The sequence below is a fragment of the Myxine glutinosa genome, chromosome 5 (assembly GCF_964187855.1).
Source record: "Myxine glutinosa chromosome 5, kmMyxGlut1.1, whole genome shotgun sequence".
In the NCBI taxonomy this organism is placed as follows: Eukaryota; Metazoa; Chordata; class Myxini; order Myxiniformes; family Myxinidae; genus Myxine; species Myxine glutinosa.
The window spans coordinates 74,393,260-74,412,515 of NC_136265.1; the positions used below are offsets into that span (position 1 = coordinate 74,393,260).

General features: G+C 39.6%; 1 protein-coding gene and 1 long non-coding RNA gene across 2 annotated transcripts in view; one reads left to right on the forward strand and one right to left on the reverse strand.

Annotated features, from left to right (window-relative positions):
• The window catches only part of LOC144892311 (uncharacterized), a 137,949-nt gene that overhangs the window by 62,827 nt on the left and 55,866 nt on the right, over nucleotides 1-19,256 (forward strand). The gene's annotated exons all lie outside the window — the stretch shown is intronic.
• LOC137428511 (uncharacterized) overlaps nucleotides 3,821-19,256 on the reverse strand; it is a 50,867-nt gene continuing 35,431 nt past the window's right edge. Inside the window, exons 3-5 of the mRNA XM_078777076.1 lie at nucleotides 13,125-13,268; nucleotides 4,589-6,801; nucleotides 3,821-4,324 (exon numbers count right to left, since the gene is read on the reverse strand). Coding sequence (XP_078633202.1) covers nucleotides 3,821-4,324; nucleotides 4,589-6,801; nucleotides 13,125-13,268 — 2,861 coding nt within the window. The remainder of the gene's footprint in view (nucleotides 4,325-4,588; nucleotides 6,802-13,124; nucleotides 13,269-19,256) is intronic.

The window sequence follows — 19,256 nt, forward strand, 5'->3', positions numbered from 1 at the left end:
AGGAATTGTCACTCTCCCACCAGCAGGAAGTTGGTGGGCTCCATATTTTATACAAAACTAGCAGGGGTAACTGGCTTTGCCGGGTGCTGTTCTAATCCTGTTGCCATTTTGAAGAAATCAAAATTTATTTATTTTTTTTATTTTTTATTTTTTTTGTGGGGACCAAAAACACTTCCCAGCCGCCATGAAGGAATGGGGTCAGGGATAATTTAATATTACCTTCATCATCCATATTATAAATGGTGCTCTGTCTGTCTGTCATGCGATGTCTTGAGAACAGATTAACGGATTTCAACAAATCCAACTATGGTGGATTCAGGGAAATCCCGGGAAGGTTTGTGATACAAAAAACAAAATGGGTACATGGGCACAAGTGGCGATACTACAAATGCCAACTTGCGACGCTAGTTATCCTTCCCTACATGGCGGGCAGGATCTCCCAGGAAACCTTTTTTGTTCTTGCTCCATAGATTAGCCATCACAGCTGTGCTGAGGAAATGGAAACCCCCATTTTTTAGCAATGGCTCAAAGGCAGAGATGAGAGACCTCACACAGTAGTTTGATTCTTGGCATGGCATGTACCAAATTAATATTCACTCCAGACAGTTTGATCAAAAGAAGAGAGGGTGGAGGGAGCAATAAATTATTTATATTTTGATATTCCTCGTCGTGTGTTGTTGTATATTATTCGTAATTCAGCATCTAAAAAGGCTGTCATTAATATCCTATCAACAATCTCCTCGATACACCGGCTAATTTTATTTTTCGCCATTAACAAAATATGTTTTTTGCAATTACACAAAGATTGGTATTCCTGTATGCGAAGCGATGGGTCTTATATTCTAGTATCTACAAGAGCTAAGGCATTAAAGAGCGATAAAAAAAAAACTTTAAAAAAAAAAAGCGTTTGCCGAAAACACTCACCGGCACTCACTGATGAACCTCTGAAAGTTGGACAAAGATCCGTTTGGCCATGACTGAGAAAAATGGCAACACACACAGACAGACACACCGAGAAACATCTCTCATACACTATGATAGTACTGCCCTTTCCTAATACGACCGGAATCCCCTCTTGTGAAAGCCCCGGTTGCAGTATGTTCCTGAAAAGAAATAATTAGGAATGGAAGAAAGCCACCTCTCATCTACATTATTGTCCCAGGTCAAAGACATTTCAAAGAGAAAATCTTTACTGTGGGATAATAAACAAGCACATTGAAGAATGCATCACTGCCTTGAAGAGGATACTCCACTCACATGGACTTAACCGTCCAAGTTGGAGTGAATGTTGCCAAGAAATGTGGAGGTTCTAACAATGAGGATGGATGTGCACCTTGTCAAAGTCATAGAAAAAGGGAACTGAGGCAGAAAACTGTTGTAAAACCTTTATAGACACCATTATAAAAACCATGAACAAAAATCTGGATGTGTTCAAACCATTTACAACCATCTTCCACCCAGTTATAACCTCAAAAATGTCGATCCCATTTTGGTGTTGTAGAAATCAAGCACATCAGAGATCATTGCTCTGAGTTGTCAGGTTTCATAAACTGTCACAAAACAGGCATTTCCACAGTTCAAACCGATTAAAGTTAAGAGTTTAAACAAAACTGCACTGTGCATTCGAAAGTTGTGCACACCACAGTCGTGGCCAAAAATATTGGCACCCTTGCACTTTTTTCAAATAACTCACAATTTTCTCAAAAAATAAGTTGAAATTGCTGAAAGTATTTGGTCTCCACAATTCTTTATTTCACTGTTAATATTACAGAACCGTTGTTTTTGATTCAGAACTTAATATATCCTTTTAAATCAGAAAATAAAAATAAATGGCATTGACAAAATTATTGACACCCGAGACTAAATATTTGGTAGCACGGCCTTTGGACAAAATAACTGAAGTCAAGTGCTTCCAAAAGCCATGAATGAGCTTCCTACACTACTCTACTGGCAGTTTGGCCCACACTCTTCTTGTGCAAACTGCTCCAGTTCTCTCAGATTTGAAGGGTGCCTTCACCCAACTGCTGTTTTCAGATCTGGACTCATTGCTGGCCACTTCAGAACAGTCCAGCGTTTTGTCTTGAACCATTCCTGGGTGCTTTTTGAAGTGTGTTTGGGGTCATTGGCCTGCTGCAAGACACATGACCTTCGACGGAGACCCAGCTTTCTGTCACTGGGTTAAACATTGTGCTCCAAAATACCTTAGTAATCTCCTGATTTCATGATGCCATGCACACATTCAGGGCACCCAGTGCCAGAGGCAGCACAGCAACCCCAAAACATCACTGAACCTCCTCCATGCTTAAATGTAGGGAAGGTGTTCTTTTCTTTGGCGGCTTCATTTTGTTTTCTCTAAACATAGAGATGATGTGCTTCATCAGAAAGCTCTAATTTGGTCTCATCTGTCCACAGGACATTCTCCCAGAGGGATTTTGGCTTGTTCATGTGTGTTTTGGGCCTCTCTCTCAGCAGTGGGGTCCTCCTGGGTCTCCTACCATAGAAAACCCTTTCATTGAGTTGGCAACAGATGGTGCGAGTTGAAACTGCCGTACCTTGTGTCTGAAGGTCTTCGATCAAGTTTTCTCTTGCAGCCACGTCCAGTGAGGTTGGGTATCAGTGCCAAGGGCCTTACATTTCCTGATAACATTGCGTGCGGTGGACACAGGAACATCAAGGTATCTGGAGATGGACTTGTAGCCTTGAGATTGTCCATGCTTGGCTACAATGTTGTGTCTGATCTCCTCAGACAATTCTCTGGTTTTCTTTATTTTCTACATGCTCAGTGCGCTGCAAAGTGACACAAAAGAGCATAATGACTCCTTTTCTCTGTTCAAACTGGTTGAATGAGGGATTTTTATATTGCAGGCACCTGCAACTCAACGCAAGTGAGTTCAATTCCAAAGTAAAGGAGAATCACCGGCTTGAAATTTAATCATTTCTAACAACTTTGAAAAGGTGCCAATAATATTGTCTGGGCCATTTTAGGATTTCTGTGTGGAATAAGCACTGATTTAGTAATTTTTTCAGCTTTTTTTTGTTTTGTTCCACCGCAAACCAAAGAAATACATATGTGGATACCAAAAGATTTTTTAATTTCAACAACTTTCTGGAAGAAATGGTGCATTATTTGAAAAACGAGTGAGGGTGCCAATATTTTTGGCCACGACTGTACCTCTACTTGACCACAAAAAAGACTTTCCACAGTTAATGAAGATTTTCATTTAAGGATCCCAGATAGAAAAACGTAGACTTCAATGCTGGTTGTAAAATGAGGGATGTGGAAAAAAAAGGAGAATACAAAACAACATTTAAAATTGGTGAATGCATGTTGAAATGACTGGTGCCTTAATGATGATTTTACCAATTCGGATTGAATCAAATTGATCTTTGAACAAAATACCTTAAGACACACAGAGCACTTTTAGGCTTCTCTCCCATGGGAACTTCTAAGATGTCGGTGCAAATGTGATGCATGAAAAAAATCCTTCTTGCAATCAGAACACTTGTAAGGCTTCTCTCCCGTGTGAATCTTTTGATGTCGGTGCAAATGTGATGAATAAACAAAATCCTTGTTGCAAACCAAACATTTGTACGGCTTCTCTCCCGTATGTATTCTTTGATGCATCTTCAAAGTATGCGAAAGAGGAAAGGCCTTAAGACACACAGAACACTTGTGCGACTTCTCTCCCGTGTGAATTTTTTGATGTCGGTGCAAATGTGATGAACAAAGAAAATTCTTGTTGCAAACAGAACACTTGTAAGGCTTCTCTCCCATGTGTATCCTTTGATGCTTTTTTAATATGCCTTGATCACCAAATGCCTAAAGACACACAGAACACTTGTAAGGCTTCTCTCCTGTGTGTATCCTTTGATGCTTTTTTAATATGCCTTGATCACCAAATGCCTTAAAACACACAGAACATTTGTACGGCTTCTCTCCCGTATGTATTCTTTGATGCATCTTCAAAGTATGCGAAAGAGGAAAGGCCTTAAGACACACAGAACACTTGTGCAGCTTCTCTCCTGTGTGCATTTTTTGATGTTGATGCAAATATGATGAACAAGCAAAATCCTTGTTGCAAAGAGAACACTTGCAAGGCTTCTCTCCCGTGTGTAGCTTTTCGTGATATGTCAATGTTCCTCTCTGAACAAATGCCTTAAAACACACAGAGCACTTGTGTGGCTTTTCTCCCGTGTGAATTTTTTGATGTCGGTGCAAATGTGATGAACAAACAAAATCTTTGTTGCAAACAGAACACTTGTAAGGTTTCTCTCCTGTGTGTATCCTTTGATGCACTGTTAATTTGCCTTGATCACCAAATGCCTTAAAACCAACAGAACACTTGTGTGGCTTCTCTCATGTGTGTAGTTTTTCGTGATATGTCAATGTTCGTCTCTGAACAAATGCCTTAAAACACACAGAGCACTTGTGTGGCTTCTCTCCTGTGTGCATTTTTTGATGTCGGTGCAACTGTGATGAACAAACAAAATCTTTGTTGCAAACAGAACACTTGTGTGGCTTCTCTCCCGTGTGAATTCTTTCATGTTTTTTCATTGATGAGGAAATTCTAAAATCCTTGCTGCACACAGAACACTTGTACGGCTTCTCTCCCGAGTGAATTTTTTGATGTCGGTGCAACTGTGATGAACAAACAAAATCTTTGTTGCAAACAGAACACTTGTAAGGCTTCTCTGCTGTGTGTATCCTTTGATGCATTTTTAATTTGCCTTGATCACCAAATGCCTTAGAACACACCGAACACTTGTCAGGCTTCTCTCCTGTGTGTGTCTTTTGATGCATTTTTAATTTGCCTTGATCACCAAATGCCTTAAGACACACAGAACACTTATACGGCTTCTCTCCCGTGTGAATTTTTTTATGTCGGTGCAACTGTGATGAACAAACAAAATCTTTGTTGCAAACAGAACACTTGTAAGGCTTCTCTCCTGTGTGTAGTCTCAGATGATCTCTTAATGTTGCTTTATGACCAAACGCCTTAAAACACACAGAACACTTGTGTGGCTTCTCTCCTGTGTGCATTTTTTGATGTTGATGCAAATATGATGAAGAAGCAAAATACTTGTTGCAAAGAGAACACTTGTAAGAAGGCTTCTCTCCCGTGTGTAGTTTTTCGTGATATGTCAATGTTCCTTTCTCAACAAATGCTTTAAAACACACAGAGCACTTGTGTGGCTTCTCTCCCGTGTGAATTCTTTGATGTCGCTGCAAATGTGATAAACAAACAAAATCTTTGTTGCAAACAGAACACTTGTAAGGCTTCTCTCCCGTGTGAATTTTTTCGTGATATGTTAGTGTTCCTCTTTGAATAAATGCCTCAGGACACACAGAACACTTGTAAGGCTTCTCTCCTGTGTGTATCCTTTGATGCATTTTTAATTTGCCTTGTTCACCAAATGCCTTAAAACACAGAGAACATTTGTACGGCTTCTCTCCGGTGTGTATTCTTTGATGCATTTTTAATTTGCCTTGATCACCAAAGGCCTTAAGACACACAGAACACTTGTACGGCCTCTCTCCAGTGTGAATTTTTTGATGTTGATGCAAAGATGATGAACAAACAAAATCTTTGTTGCAAACAGAACACTTGTAAGGCTTCTCTTCTGTGTGTATCCATTGATGCCTTTTTAATTTTTCTTTATCACCAAATGCCTTAAAACAAACAGAACACTGAAACGGCTTCTCTCCCGTGTGAATTTTTTTATGTCGGCGCAAACTTGATAAACCAACAAAATCCTTGTTACAAACAGAACACTTGTAAGGCTTCTCTCCTGTGTGTATCCTTTGATGCATTTTTAATTTGCTTTTATCAACAAATGCCTTGAAACACACAGAGCACTTGTATGGCTTCTCTCCAGTGTGAATTTTTTGATGTTGATGCAAAGATGATGAACAAACAAAATCTTTGTTGCAAACAGAACACTTGTAAGGCTTCTCTTCTGTGTGTATCATTTGATGCCTTTTTAATTTTTCTTTTTCACCAAATGCCTTAAAACACACAGAACACTTATACGGCTTCTCTCCCGTGTGAATTGTATTATGTCGGCGCAAATTTGATAAACCAACAAAATCCTTGTTACAAACAGAACACTTGAAAGGCTTCTCTCCTGTGTGTATCCTTTGATGCATTTTTAATTTGCTTTTATCAACAAATGCCTTGAAACACACAGAGCACTTGTGTAGATTCTCTCCCGTGTGCATTTTTTGATGTTGATGCAAACGGGATGAAGAAGCAAAATCCTTGTTGCAAATGGAACACTTGTTGGGCTTCTCTCCTGTGTGTATTCTTTGATGTTGATGCAATTGTGATGAAAAAGCAAAGTCCTTGTTGCAAACGGAACACTTGTAGGGTTTCTTTTCTGTGTGTATTTTTTGATGCCTTATTAATGTTGCTCTCTGAGGAAATGCCTTAAAACACACAGAACACTTGCAAGGCTTCTCTCCCATATGTCTTCTTTGATGACTTATGAAAGTTGCTCGATAAACAAATGCTTCAAGACATATAGAACACTTGTAAGGCTTCTCTCCGGTGTGTATCCGTTGATGTTGACGCAAATGCGATGAATAAAAAAAGTCCTTACCACAAACAGAACATTTGTGTGGTCTCTTACTTCCTTGGATATTCTTGAGAGTCTTTGCACAGCTTTTACAACTGCGGTTGGAAGACGTGGTGCTAAACGTGTCGGTTTCTTGACAAACATTCTGTGTCATGTGATGATTTAAAACCTCTGAGCAGAACAACTGAGAACAGTTGTAACAAGAAACCAGTTTCATTTGTTTCACTGAAAAGAAAAATCACAAAAAGTATTCAAAATTGACCAAAACTTCAAAATGTTGGATAATTGATAATATTTCAGGCAGATTAGATGAAGCATTTGCCATATTTCTGTCCTTCATTCAATGGACAAGCTCAATATCAAGGATTCAAAAATGGCAGAATTTTCCAAAATGTATCTGACAGTGACCGAGTAAACACAAGTGACCTTACCAGAGGTTATTCGATTATTCTGGCAGCAGAAAATAACAAGGTGTAATGTGTGGTCCTTATTAGTCCCCTACCGGTATACACCGGAGGGGACTATAGGTTTGCACGCCGTCCCTCCGTCTGTCCATCAGTCCATCATTCCATCAGTCAGTCTGTCAGTCAGTCAGTCTGTCAGTCTGTCAGTCTGTCAGTCTGTCAGTCTGTCAGTCTGTCAGTCTGTCAGTCTGTCAGTCTGTCAGTCTGTCAGTCTGTCAGTCTGTCAGTCTGTCAGTCTGTCAGTCTGTCACGCAAAGAACAGTTTTCCGGACTTTTTTTCTAAACTCTTAATGCTAATGGTTTCAAACTTGGTAACGTACATGGTTTCCTCATGATAATTTACAGATCAAGTTCGAACTTCACGACGTTTCGATCATTTTTGACAAAGTTATGGCACTTTATTAATTCTAGAGTTCTCCTCAAGCCGCACCGCGCGTGCCCTCAGCCTCGTCTCACAAACGTCAAAAGCGCGACACAGCGCGCGCTTTCAGGAGGGGCAGAGCCAAGCCGAGCAACATGTTGATATACAAATTGAGATTGAGCATGATATACATATATATTGAACATCAACATATTGAGCATGATATACACATCGATCATTGATCGTGAACCGGAAAATATAATAAATTAATGATATTTAGCGACTCGAAAGGTTCTTTATCAACAACTTATTTTCTCGTGCCTCTGCTGACCTGTCTGCAAGGTGTATAAATTGAAGTCCCGAGTGCGAATCACATGTGAGCCCGTCCTGAGGTAATTAGCGATTGGGAACGATTCAGAACCTGTGGGTAAATAACCCTTGGTAATTTCTCGAACAGTTTTCCGGACGACAGACTGCCGGTAGGGGACATGGATTGCAGCGCAATACTTAGAATGCTTGTTTATATTGTCACGCTTGTGGGGGTAGGCAAATGATTACCTTAGAGCCAGGTATAACTGTAAAGCCTCTCCTCAGTGAAAGACACATGAAAGCCCGCTTGGAGTTTGCAAAAAAGCACCGAAAGGACTCGAGACTGTGAGAAACAAAATTCTGTGGTCAGATGAAACCAAGATTGAACTGTTTGGCTTCCGTCTGGCCACTCTGCCATAAAGCCCAGATCGGTGGAGTGTTGCAGTGATGGTTGTCCTTCTGGAAGTTTCTCCCATCTACACACATGATCTCTGGAGCTCAGCCAGAGTGACCATCGGCTTATTGGTCACCTCTCTTACCAAGGCCCTTCTCCCCCGATTGCTCAGTTTGGCCGGGAGGCCAGCTCGAGAAAGAGTCCTGGCTGTTCCAAACCTCTTCCATTTAAGAATTATGGTGGCCACTGTGCTCTTGGGAACCTTCAATGCAGCAGAGATTTTTTTGTGGGCTTCCCCAAATCTGTGCCTCGTCACAATCCTGTCTCTGAGCTCTGCAGGCAGTTCCTTCGACCTCATGGCTTGGTTTTTGCTCTGATATGCATTGTCAGCTGTGAGACATTATATAGACAGGTGTGTGCATTTCCAAATCATGTCCAATCAATTGAATTTCCCACAGGTGGACTCCAATCAAGGTGTAGAAACATCTCAAATATGATCAAGAGAAATGGGAGGCACCTGAGCTAAATTTCAAGTGTCATAGCAAAGGGTATGAATACTTATGTCAATGTGATATTTCATTTTTTTCTTTTTAATAAATTTGCAAAACTTTCTAAAATCATGTTTTCTCTTTGTCATTATTGGGTATTGAGTGAAGATTGATGAGGGAAAAAATGAATTTAAACGATTTCAGCAAAAAGCTGAAACAACAAAATTTGAAACAAGTACAGATACATTCAAAGTACACCGCCCCCATGCCAAATAATTAAATATCCTACAGCGCGGCATTGCCGGGGCGCCTCTAGCGCCCGGCAATACCACAGTGCAGCTCATTGAGGCTGCATTGGGAGGGAGAGGTGTACACAAATTGATTGATTAATTGTATAATTAAAATCAATAAAAGACTATCACAAAATATTTTCATAATCAAATGGCTAATCACATAACTAAACCACAAGTGCTTCATCCGAAGATGTATCTCTTAGAAATTTAATTAAATAAGTCATTAATAAAAAATTAAATAATTAATTGATTACTCAATAAATTAATTAATCGATTAATCAATAAATAATTAATCGATTAAATGTTTAATCAATAAATCAAAAATATCCTTGATAGCCACATCACTTGGTCACTGTCATGTCCAAATATTAGCTTCCGAGCTCAAAAGGTTCCTGAGATATTGGCCAAATGAGAAAGAAAATAAATAAATGATTAATAATGAAAATAAATAAATAATAATCATAAAAAATTAAATTATTAATCAATTCGGTCAGAGAACACATTAACCACCACCATTTCATCAGATTTTTTGTAATTAAAAAAGAAATTAAAAAAATAGTCATTAATCAAATAATTAAATAATTAATCGATTAATTGATTAATTAATAAATCAAAAATAGCATTTGCAGCCAAATCACCTGGTCATTGGCATGTCCAAATATCAGCTTCCTAACTCAAAAGGTGCCTGAGTTAATGGTCAGAAGAGAAAGGAAATTTAATTAATGAAATAAGCACTTAATTAATCGCTAATAATTAAATAACTCCTTAATTAATTGATTATTCAAAAAACAAAAAATACAGTTTTTGACAAAGGACTTGCTCACGACTGTGCCGAAATTTCAGCTTCCTAGCTCAAAGGATGGCTGAGATATTGTCCGGACAAACAAACAAGAAAGAAAACAAGAAAACAAACAAGTACAGATGCATTCAAAGTACACCACCCCCATGTCAAATAATTAAATATCCTACAGCGTGGCATTGCCGGGGCGCCTCCGGCGCCCGGCAATACCGCAGTGCAGCTCATAGAGGCTGCATTGGGAGGGAGAGGTGTACACTAATTGATTGATTAATTGTATAATTAAAATCAATAAAAGATTATCACAAAATATTTTCTTAATCAATTGGCTAATACCATAACAAAACCACTAGTGCTTCATCCGAAGATGTATCTTTTAGAAATTTAATCAAATAAGTCATTAATAAAAAATTAAATAATTAATTGATTAATCAATAAGTAATTCATTGATTAATCAATAAATAATTAAGCGATTAAATGATTAATCAATAAATCAAAAATATCCTTGATAGCCACATCACTTGGTCACTGTCATGTCCAAATATTAGCTTCCCAGCTCAAAAGTTGCCTGAGATATTGGCCAGATGAGAAAGAAAACAAGTACACATACATTCAAAGTACACCGCCCCCATGCCAAATAATTAAATATCCTACAGCGCGGCATTGCCGGGGCGCCTCCGGCGCCCGGCAATACCGCAGTGCAGCTCATAGAGGCTGCATTGGGAGGGAGAGGTGTACACTAATTGATTGATTAATTGTATAATTAAAATCAATAAAAGATTATCACAAAATATTTTCTTAATCAATTGGCTAATAGCATAACTAAACCACTAGTGCTTCATCCGAAGATGTATCTTTTAGAAATTTAATTAAATAGGTTATTATTAAAAATTAAATAATTAATTGATTAATCAATAAATAAACGATTAATCAATAAATAATTAATCGATGAAATGATTTATCAATAAATCAAAAATATCCTTGATAAACCACCACCATTTCATCCGAATCTGTAACTTAAAAAAATTATTAATTAGGTCATTCATCGAATAATTAAATAATTAATCGATTAAATGATTAATCAATAAATCAAAAATATCCTTGAAAGCCACATCATTTGGTCAGTCATGTCCAAATATTAGCTTCCCAGCTCAAAAGGTGCCTGAGATATTGGCCAAATGAGAAAGAAAATAAATAAATGATTAATAATGAAAAGAAATAAATAATAATTATAAAATATTAAATTATTAATCAATTCGGTCAGAGAACCCATAAACCACCACCATTTCATCAGAATCTGCGACTTAAAAAAAATAATTTTTAGTCAGTAATCGAATAATTAAATAACTAATCGATTAATTAATTGATTGATTAATTAATAAATCAAAAATAGCCTTTGCAGCCAAATCACCTGGTCATTGGCATGTCCAAATATCAGCTTCCTAACTTAAAAGGTGCCTGAGTTAATGGTCAGAAGAGAAAGGAAATTCCATTAATTAAATAAGTACTTAATTAATCGTTAATAATTAAATAACTCCTCAATTAATTGATTCATCAAAAAACAAAAAATACCGTTTTTGACAAAGGACTTGCTCACTATTGTGCCGAAATTTCAGCTTCTTAGCTTGAAGGATGGCTGAGATATTGCCCGGACAACCAAGAAAGCAAGAAAACAAACAAACAACCAGAGTGAAAACTGAGTACTCCCTTCCAGCGTGCGTCACTGCCGAGCCCCCTTTGGTGCCCAGCAATGACGATTTGCAATGCCTGGAGATGGCATAGGAAAGGTGCGGTGTACAACAAGAAAGAAAGAAAGAAAACAAACAACCAGAGTGAAAACTGAGTACTCCCTTTTAGCGTGCGTCACTGCCGAGCCCCGTCACTGCCGGTGCCCAGCAATGACGATTTGCAATGCCTGAAGATGGCATCGGAAAGGAGCGGTGTACAACAAACAAACAACCAGAGTGAAAACTCCCTTTCAGAGTGCGTCACTGCCGAGCCCCCTTCGCTGCCTGGCAATGACGTTTTGCAATGCCTTGAGATGGCATCGGAAAGGAGCGGTGTACAAAAAGTGAAGGGGTCTGAATAGTTTTTGAATGCACTGTAAGTCAGGCCGGATGTCGCGTGAGTGTATAATTGTTCCCATGACGAGGGGTGGGGTTATGTTAATTAGTTAGGGATTAATGGTTCATCCCCTGTATGTAACTGCCTCTCTTATTTCCCCTATGTTCCTTATGATAATGCAGCACACACACAAAACCAGGCAATTGCGCATTAATAACATGAAATAAAAACTAACCGGAAACAGAACATCATTCTGTTTCAGTCCAATACGATGAAGGAGGGACAATAAAAAGACCAAACCTTCACCAACCTATCCTCAGCAAGGGTAGATTTTGTGCCTCAACCAATGATTTTCTAACCTTTGGCCTCGACAACTCATGTGGAAAATGCATCCACTTACTTTCAGTCATCAGTAAGGTCATGGAATCCATCATTCATCTGCAGCTTGATAGACTGCTCTCCTATCTGGGCTGGCACCCCTGCATTACACCTTGCTCAGCTTGAGGCCGTGGAAACCATGACGTCCAAGATTATTGGAATGACATGCAATGAAGCAGAGGTTATGGGCCTATCACTTACCCATCACAGACAGGTCTTTTGTCTCTTTATCTTCTACCATCTCATTTCTGCCCTTCCATCCTCTGCTTTTTCCAGGATAGTATCACCCTCGCCATGCCACATACAAAAATGCAGGCACAGAGCTCACACTGACAGACCAACACGAAAACCATGGCATTCACTGTTCAAACTGCACACAGACCTCACTTTGGAAATTAACTGGAAATTAAAACCAAACTCTTCTCACCTCTAACGACTACTCGGTTATCGTTCCGTCCCATGCCCGGACAACCCGATGTTGATCTGGCCCACCACGAGAAAAAGGTTGCAGATCACTGGACGAAAGGGCTTCAAAACATATTGGATTATCGAACCAGTCTTACATCTGCGTAGGATGGACAGGGACATTGTCTCCAAGGAGCAAAGCTTTGTTGGTGAGATTGTTCTTCTCGGTGTCATTTTCCATGAAGCTGGGGAAAGCTTGAAGTGGAGAGGGGATTGGCATTCTCTCGAGCAGGGCTTAAACCCATGTCATCACAAAAGTTTCTTTTTCAACAATGTGTATTGTGTTAATGTGCATCAGGAAGAAGATAATTGGTGTGCGTCATTCATTGTTACAAATTCTTTCCGCAGATCTCATGGGATTTGAGTTGGACAACTGACTCAGAAAAGTTCCCTGTCTGGTTGACATAAAAACAGCCCATGTATGGAAACGCTTTGAATCTACAATTCTACAAGGATTGGAAATAAATAATTTATTCGGGAAAATAAACCAAACAGGTAAACATAGTGCGATATCTTCTCTGTGCAACTCGGCTTACCTTCGAGCAGCTGATCAGCTTTGCTTGTCTCTGCCGGAGGAGAATCACATGGTTCCTGCTTTATATGCTCAGAGCACAAAGCATCCTGAGAGGTTTGAAGAGAGTTACTCTGGAAGGGTTCCATCTTCACCCGAGGAGCTTCATCTGGAAACCATGTGACATTGTATTGCAGGAACAAAAGGGATAAACGAGTGAATCCAATGAAAAAAAAAGAGAAGAGTTTTGCAAGTTAATTTGGTCAAAACCCAAGCGAGCATTGTCACAAAAAGAAATGTCTCATCCTCAATCCATTTGTCATCTGACAAGTTAAAAATAGAATTCTTATTTAACTCACGACTTTGATATCTCAATTTAACATTGACAAATGAAAAAGGAGGGAAAAAATCTCGTAAACAAGTCGAGCTACAAAGCACACCGCCCAATGCCAAATAAATAAATGAAAAATCACTCGTAGAGTGACACTTGGCAAAACAGTACAAAGTAGAATGCCACTCAGTAGGGAATACTTTTGACCTCAAAAATAATTTGTGGTTGAATTCAGTGACCTGATCTGCAAATCGTCTTCAAAGTTTAAGTTAATCTGATAAAATTGACAATTTTCGAAATTTGGCCTATGTTGACCTCAAAAATAGTTGGTGGTTGAATTCATTGATCAGAAGTGCAAATCCTCTTGAAATTTCAAGTCAATCGGATGAAAATTGAGGATTTTAGAGATTTGTAAAAAGTGTTTGACCTTTGGCCTATGTTGACCTTTTGACCTCAAAAATATATAGCATTTTGTCGGACCACAAACTCTACAATTTGGTAAAATTTCGTGAAGATCGGTTTAAAATTGTGACCTGTAAGCAAGTATAAGTGAGCGGACAGACAAACAAACATACAATATGAAAAATCACTCATGGACCGACACTTGGCAAAAGAGAATAAAGCAGAATGGCACTCAGTAGAGCATCCTTTTGACCTCTTATATAATTGATGGTTGAATTCAGTTAGCTGATATGAAAATCCAATTCTAATTTCAAGTCAATCGGAAGAAAATTGAGGCATTAAAAAATTTGAAAAAAGTGGTTGACCTTTTGCCTATTATGACCTTTTGGCCTATGCTGATCTCAAAAATAGTTGTTGGTTGAATTCAGTTAACTGATACGTAAATCCCATTCAAATTTCAAGTGAATCGAATGAAAATTGAGGATTTTAAAAATTTGAAATTGTTGTTGACCTTTGACTGATGGTGATCCCAAAAATAGTTGGTGGTTGAATTTAGTTTGGTGATATGTAAATCCAATTCAGATTTCAAGTGAATCGGATGAAAATTGAGGATTTTAGAAATTCGAAATTGTTGTTTCCCTTTGGCCGATGTTGACCTTTTGGCCAATGCTGATCTCAAAAATAGTTGGTGTTTGAATTCAGTTCGCTGATATGAGAATCATATTCAAATTTCAAGTCAATCGGATGAAAATTAAGGATTTTAGAAACTTGATAAAAAGTGGTTGACCTTTGGCCTATGTTGACCTTTTGGCCTATGTTGATCTCAAAAATAGTTTGTGGTTGAATTCAGTTCGCTGATATGTAAATCCTTTTCAAATTTCAAGTCAATCGAATGAAAATTGAGGATTTTAGAAATTTGAAATTGTTGTTGACCTTTAACCGATGGTGGTTCAAAAAATAGTTGGTGGTTGAATTTAGTTTGTTGATATGTAAATCCCATTCAAATTTCAAGTGAATCGGATGAAAATTGAAGATTTTAGAAATTCAAAATAGTTGTTGCCCTTTGGCTTATGTTGACCTTTTGGCCCATGCTGATCTCAAAAATAGTTGGTGTTTGAAATCAGTTAGCCGATATGAAAATCCAGTTCAAATTTCCAGTCAATCGGATGAAAACGAAGGATTTTAGAAACTTGAAAAAAAGTAGTTGACCTTTGGCCTATGTTGACCTTTTGGCCTATGTTGATCTCAAAAATAGTTGGTGGTTGAATTCAGTTCGCCGATATGTAAATCCTTTTCAAATTTCAAGTCAATCGGATGAAAATTGAGGATTTTAGGAACGAGAAAAAGGTGGTTGACATTTGGCCTACGTTGACCTTTTCGCCGACGGTGATCTCAAAAATAGTTGGTGGTTGAATTCAGTCAGCCGATATGTAAATCCTATTCAAATTTCAAGTAAATTGGATGAAAATTGAGGATTTTAGAAATTTGAAAAAAGTGGTTGACCTTTGGCCTATGTTGACCTTTTGGCCGAAGCTAATCTCAAAAATAGTTGGTGGTTGAATTCAGCTCGCCGATATGTAAATCCTGTTCAAATTTCAAGTCAATCAGATGAAAATTGAGGATTTTAGAAATTTGAAAAAAGTGGTTGACTTTTGGCCTATGTTGACCTTTTGACCTTTTGACCTCAAACATATATAGGATTTTGTCGGACCACGAACTCTACCATTTGGTAAAGTTTCGTGAAGATCGGTTTAAAATTGTGACCTGTAGGCAAGTATAAGTGAGCGTACAGACAAACAAACACACAAACCGGAGTGATCAACATACTTGCAAAAAATATTTATTTTTTTGCCAAGTCATGAAAAATCACTCAAAGAGCGACACTTGGCAAAAGAGAACAAAGCAGAATGGCACTCAGTGGAGCATCCTTTTGACCTCTCAAATAATTGGTGGTTGAATTCAGTAAGATGACATGAAAATCATCAGGTCAATCGGATGAAAATTGAGGCTTTTAGAAATTTGAAAAAAGTGGTTGACCTTTGGCTTAATTTGACCTTTTGGCCTATGCTGATCTCAAAAATAGTTGTTGGTTGAATTCAGTTAACTGATATGTAAATCCCATTCAAATTTCAAGTGAATCGGATCAATATTGAGGATTTTAGAAATTTGAAATTGTTGTTGATCTATGACTGATGGTGATCTTAAAAATAGTTGGTGGTTGAATTCAGTTTGCTGATATATAAATCCCATTCAAATTTCAAGTTAATTGGATGAAAATTGAGGATTTTAGGAATTCAAAAAAAGGGATTGACCTTTGGCCTATGTTGACCTTTTGGCCGGTGCTGATCTCAAAGATAGTTGGTGGTTGAATTATGTTGGCCGATATGTAAATCTTATTCAAATTTCAAGTCAATTGGATGAAAATTGAGCATTTTAGAATATGAAAAAAGTGGTTGACCTTTGGCCGACGTTGACCTTTTGACCATTTGATCTCAAAAATATATAGGATTTTGTCGGACCACGAACTCTACCATTTGGTGAAGTTTCGTGAAGATCGGTTTAAAATTGTGACCTGTAGGCAAGTATAAGTGAGCGTACAGACAAACAAATGAAAAATCGGTCAGAGACCGAGGACTTGTCGGAATGTAATAATAATAATAATAATGCATTTATTTTATATAGCGCTTTTCAGGGAGCCCAAAGACGCTTTGACAGAGTGCAAAACAAAATGCATATCAAAACATAAAAACAATTGCAAAAAACAAGAATCAATAGGGAAATATTCAAAGCAAAAAGGAGGGAGAAGGAGAAGGGATAGTCAGGGGTTAAATGCTGTGGGTTAAATGTTGAATGCAGTGTTGAACAGGTGGGTCTTGAGTGATGTTTTGAATTTGAATGTGGTGAGTGAGGAGGAGTTTCTGATGGTGTGAGGTAGCGAGTTCCAGAGGGTGGGAGCAGCGATGGAGAAGGCCCTGTCCCCCCAGGATCTGAATTTGGTCCGGATGGGGGGGGGGGGGGGGCCCAGGATCTGAATTTGGTCCGGATGGGGGGGGGGGGGGGGTCAGGAGGTTGGTAACAGCAGAGGGAGGTTGCGATTGGGAGTGTGTCTGGAGAGGAGGTCAGCCAGGTAGGATGGGGCCAGGTTATGGAGGGCTTTGTAGGTCAAGAGGAGGATTTTGTACTGGATTCTCTGGGAGATGGGGAGCCAGTGAAGCTTGTAAAGGATGGGGGTGATGTGGTCACGGGTCCGGGAATGGGTGAGTAGACGGGCAGCGGAGTTCTGAATGTATTGGCGTTTATTGGTGATTGTTGAGGGTGAACCATAGAGGAGGCTATTGCAGTAGTCCAGACGGGAGGTGATGAAGGCGTGGATGAGGGTTTCTGCAGCTGTGGAGGAGAGGGATGGACGGAGACGGGCAATGTTTTTCAGGTGAAAGAAGGCTGTCTTTGTGATCTGTTTAGTGTATTTGTCGAAGGAGAGGGTTTGGTCAAAGATGATGCCAAGATTCCGGATGTGAGGGGAGGTGGATACTGGAAAACCGTCGATGTTGAGGGCAAAGTTATGGGTGGATTTGGTGAGTGTTTTTGGGCCAATGATGATTATTTCAGATTTATCATAGTTAAGTTTGAGGAAGTTGATTTGAAGCCAGGATTTTATTTCAGTGATGCAGTTTGTCAGGATAGAGTGGGTGGCGGTGGAGATGGACTTGGTGGAGATGAAAAGCTGGATGTCATCGGCGAAGCAGTGGAATTGGAGCCCATGGCGGCGGATTAAGTGACCGAGGGGGGACAGGTAAAGGATGAAGAGGAGGGGGCCAAGAACTGAACCTTGGGGGATACCTTGGGGGAGGGGAGCAGTGGGGGATTTGCAGTTATTGATGGAGATGAACTGGCGTCTGTCAGAGAGGTATGATTTAATCCAAGAGAGGGCAGTGCCGGTAACGTTAAAGGTGGTTTCAAGTCGGGTGAGGAGGATGGTGTGATCGATGGTGTCAAAGGCGGTGCTGAGGTCGAGGAGGATGAGAATGTTGAGGTTGCCAGCGTCAGAGGAGAGGAGAAGGTCGTTGGTGATTTTGAGGAGAGCAGTTTCAGTACTGTGGTTGGAGCGGCATCCGGATTGGAATGTTTCATACAGGTTATTGGAGGTTATTGGCAGAGAGGTGATGTTTGAGTTGAGCGGCTACAGCGCGTTCCAAAACTTTCGACAGAAAGGGTAGGTTGGAGATGGGTCTGAAGTTGTTTAGGGTGTCAGGGTTTAGTCCAGGTTTTTTCAGAATGGGGGTAACAGCAGCAATTTTGAGGGATGGTGGGACGATGCCTGCAGACAGGGAGGAGTTTATTGTTGCAATGATAAGTGGAGAGAGAGCAGGAAGGGAGGCCTTGACAAAGCTGGAGGGGATGGGGTCAAGAGTGCAGGTGGCAGTTTTCATTCCTATGAGGAGTTCAGAGAGGTCAGTAGGGGAGATTGGGGAGAATTGAGACAGGGGATGGCAGGATAAGGGGGGGGGCAGGTGGTTTGAGGGGGAGCGGGTGCGGCGGTGGTCAAGCTGTTGTAGATGTTTTGAACTTTGCGTTGGAAGAATGAAAGGAAGGAGATGCAGTTGTCTACTGTGAATGACTGGGTGGTGGTGTTCAGGGGGCTGAGGAGTTTGTTTATTGTAGAGAAGAGTGCTTTTGGGTTTCCGGAGCCAGAGTGGATAATTTGAGAGTAGTAGGCGGAGCGGGCGCGGGAGAGGGCATCTTTGTAGTGTTGTAGGTGGTCCTTGTCGGCTTGGGCAGATGTACTTTTTTATCGGCCATTTTGGACAAATATGGTGGCTGAACCACATGACCGATGATGTCATCATTATTTGTTTTCTGAACTAATTTATGCTTTCGATGATGCTCAAGAAATTTCATCTTTATCGGATGAAGTTTTGTACTTGTCGAATTATGATGTCATAATGGAGGCACCTATGACATCATCATTAACATATTTTATTCCCCATGGAGAGTTTTTTACAATGAGCCATGTCGAAATTTTTTCTATTCAGCACTTTCGGAGATATAGAGGTGGAAAGTTTTTCGGTTTTTCCAAGATGGCGGCCAAACCACGTGACCGATGACGTCGTCATTTTTTTTTTTTTTCTCCACCAGTTTATGCCGACATGGCGCTCAAGAAATTGCATCTTGATTGGAAGAAGTTTTGTACTTTTTTTTTTTTTTTTTTTTTTTTTTTTGTATACAAGATCGAGGCTCGTGAAAGAGCGAAATAGGTTGGTTGGTAACAGCAGCTCTGCTCTCCTCAAACTGCTCTCCTCAAAATTTGCAAGCTGAATTGTCAAATTATGACATCATAATGGAGGCCTTGGGCTGAGAGAGTTAAAAATTGGGCACAGTCTATTCCAGGGCAAGACAAATATGTGTGTAAAGTTTGGCGATTCT